The sequence below is a fragment of the Egretta garzetta genome, unplaced genomic scaffold (assembly GCF_000687185.1).
Source record: "Egretta garzetta isolate BGI_Z169 unplaced genomic scaffold, ASM68718v1 scaffold136, whole genome shotgun sequence".
In the NCBI taxonomy this organism is placed as follows: domain Eukaryota; kingdom Metazoa; phylum Chordata; class Aves; order Pelecaniformes; family Ardeidae; genus Egretta; species Egretta garzetta.
This window is the reverse complement of record NW_009260066.1, coordinates 1,347,575-1,350,637: the sequence shown is the minus strand read 5'-3', so window position 1 is coordinate 1,350,637 and position 3,063 is coordinate 1,347,575. Positions and strand designations below refer to the sequence as shown.

Sequence of the window (3,063 nt, the reverse complement as noted above, 5' to 3'; positions counted from 1 at the left end):
CTCACCAGAGCAGAGTAGAGGGGCAGAATCCCCTCCCTCGACCTGCTGGCCACACTTCTTCTGATGCAGCCCAGAGTATGGTTGGCCTTCTGGACTGCCAGCGCACATTGCCGGCTCATGTCCAGCTTTTCATCCACCAGCACCCCCAAGTCCCTCTCGGCAGAGCTGCTCTCGATCCTTTCTTCCCCCAGCCTGTACTGATACTGGGGGTTACCCCAACCAGGTGCAGGACCTTGCACTTGGCCTTGTTGAACCTCATGAGGTTCACACAGGCCCACCTCTCCAGCCTGTCCAGGTCTCTCTGGATGACATCCCTTCCTTCTGGTGTGTCAACTGCACCACTCAGCTTGGTGTCATCCGTAAACTTGCTGAGGGTGCACTCGATCTCGCTGTCTAAGTCATTGATGAAAACATTAAACAGCACCGGTCCCAGCACGGACCCCTGAGGGACACCACTCATCAATACATGTGTGTTTCTGCGGCCTTCAGTCCCCATTCCATGGGGAAACTCCAGATTTTGCACCATTTTGGTTCATACAAGGGCCAAACTGCTGACATGGTGTACCTCTGTAAATCTCACAAAAGGTGTATGCCAAATTTGGAATAAAAAAGAATCTTAAAAATGTGACCATAGTAAACCTTTGCAGCAGAAATTTTCAAACAAATAGAGCTTTACTATTCAAATGCGTGTATATAAAAAGTTTATTAGAAAGTGCTTTCTACAGAACCTTCCGCAAAGCTTTACAAGCCCCCTTGTATTATTTCTAAGGTTATTTCTACTTTGCGCAGCCACGCTCTCTGGGGACCCAGGCTTCCCAAGTGATCAGGACAGATGGTTGCCAGCATTTTAAGTGCAACCATGTTTCTGAGGGCTGCAGGTGGTTTGTTATCCTGCCGAACAAGGTATTTCTTTGGTAAACTTAACAGTGATAAAATATTTTCCATGATTGGGATGGGTGATGGAAAATACCAAGAGAAAACGGAGATGGAAAACATGTTCATGTTCCACACCAGTGCAGATGCACCCGATGTTTCCTTGCACCACAAGTAGTTCCCCAAGTGCTGCGCAATCATTTTAAAACGGCTCTCTTGCCACACTGCTTCTCTTCCCTCCAAAACAAAGCACGCTCCTTAAACTGTATTGTACACCCCTCACTCTGCATTCACCTCTACACATTCCAGAGCAGCAGGTTTTAGCCTGTAAAAATTCAGAAACAGGCTAACTCCTTTTTAGAACACTGTTTTACTGTAGAAATCAGAAGTTCCTCAACTGCCATCAGTTACTGGGATTGTACAGTCTTCTTGGGGGGAGTGGGGTGAGGCTTGGTTTTAATTGTAAGCGCCGAGTCTCAGTTATTGAACGTAGTTCCCGCTACTAAGGGCAACTGTGTCATTTTCATCCTTTCATTCCCTGCTGAATTTTCACTTTCATCAGTTCTCCTGTGTGCCTCTCCCAGAGTGCTTCCACGGCTGTTCCAAAGCCTTACAGCCTGGCTATTCTGAACCTTCTTCTACTCCCCAGCCACATCAAGTTACAATACAAATAATTTTAATTTATCATACAGGAATTATTAATGTCATTTATTAAACCCTCCCAGGAAGCGATCCAGCACAGTTACTTTTGCACCAAATGTCAATTGTTGTCCTTCATCCATTGCTCAATCCATTGCATAATTTGATCCAAATTTCTCTCTAGGTCTTCTGGAGTGTTGCTGGGTAACTGGTGTACAATTTCCCCTCTATATGACAACATAGCTTCCTCATAAAGTGTCTGAAAAATTTCACACTGAATGTTGTCTTGCAGCTTTTTCCCTTTGTAGCCCCTAGAAAACAAGAACAATACTGAGAGACAGTCATAGATATGCAGAGATCTAGAAAGTACTCTATAGAGAATCAGTGATTGATACGCTAGAAAAATCTCCAGTGAAGTTACATGACAGTACTTCACTCCTCCTTTACTCCACTGACGTACCTGCTTTCAAGTCTGTCATACAGAAATGAGTTTTCTGTACGAAGGACAAATACTATATGAAACCACCGTTCAGGGAAAAAATCACAGCTGTGATAATCGACGATAACTCCACCCTCATTCATTTTATCTTCTAGCTCATCAAGTACCTACAAAAGAAACAAAGACAGGCAAGTTTATCTGGAATTACAGAAGGTCAAAATACAAAAATGCTAGGTTTTGAAGTTGGACTTACCCTGTCTTCATCCAAAATTGGACAATCATATTCCTCATCAAAACCTTCATACAGTTCGCCTGCAGCAAAATAATTTGTACAAGTTTGTGAAGGAACAGCAGTTATTAAAATTATTTATATTGTTAGGTTTATTTCAGGAGGATGCAAACAAAACATAGTGCTCAGAGCAAGGAACGCTTTGTTTACAAATCCACGTGACAATAGGTTAGTAATTTATTACTCAGTACAAAGTATGCTACTGTTCCATAACTGCTTTTTAATTCATACCACCAAAAATATTTCTGTCAAAGCAAATTCACTGCTTTTTCATATAAAGTATAATACATGCACTCCAAGCCCGTGGTTATACAAAGCAAAAATATCTACAGTACTTTGATGGACTACTTTGGTAATATGGCCTTACCTTCCTTTGCCACGTCACCCACATTAATATATGTCATCCCAGCTCTTGATGCAAGTTCTTTTCCCAGAGTGGTTTTCCCAACACCTGGAGTACCTAAAGACAAAAACCCATATAAAGCGGTAAGAGAACAGTACGCAACCCCTCCTCAAATAACCTGCTAAGGAAGTCAAAAAGGAAGTGTTTGTCAGTCAATGTTGGGAAGTTCGTATAAGAAAAAGGGGGCAAAAAGCTGCACAGCAAGGAAAACCAAATGCAAGCAATGCCTAGAGATAAAAAAAAAAAAAAAAAAAAGGCAAAACAACTACGAAGAAAACTCTCAGTTTGCGCAGAAGCGTTATTCTAACCGGGAATTCATTTAAAAGCCCTACCTAAGACAAGAACCCCCCAAGTTTTCAAGCAGAGCAGCCCGGGACCTCACAACCCGAACCGGGAACGGGGCCGGGGCCGGGGCCTCTT

General features: G+C 42.9%; 1 protein-coding gene across 1 annotated transcript in view; it reads right to left on the bottom strand.

The window, feature by feature from the left end:
- Positions 1–753: 753 nt before the first annotated feature.
- Positions 754–3,063, bottom strand: part of AK6 (adenylate kinase 6) — a 3,127-nt gene continuing 817 nt past the window's right edge. Inside the window, exons 2-5 of the mRNA XM_035896612.1 lie at positions 2,608–2,748; positions 2,205–2,263; positions 1,973–2,118; positions 754–1,823 (exon numbers count right to left, since the gene is read on the bottom strand). Coding sequence (XP_035752505.1) covers positions 1,634–1,823; positions 1,973–2,118; positions 2,205–2,263; positions 2,608–2,748 — 536 coding nt within the window. The 3' untranslated portion in view covers positions 754–1,633. The remainder of the gene's footprint in view (positions 1,824–1,972; positions 2,119–2,204; positions 2,264–2,607; positions 2,749–3,063) is intronic.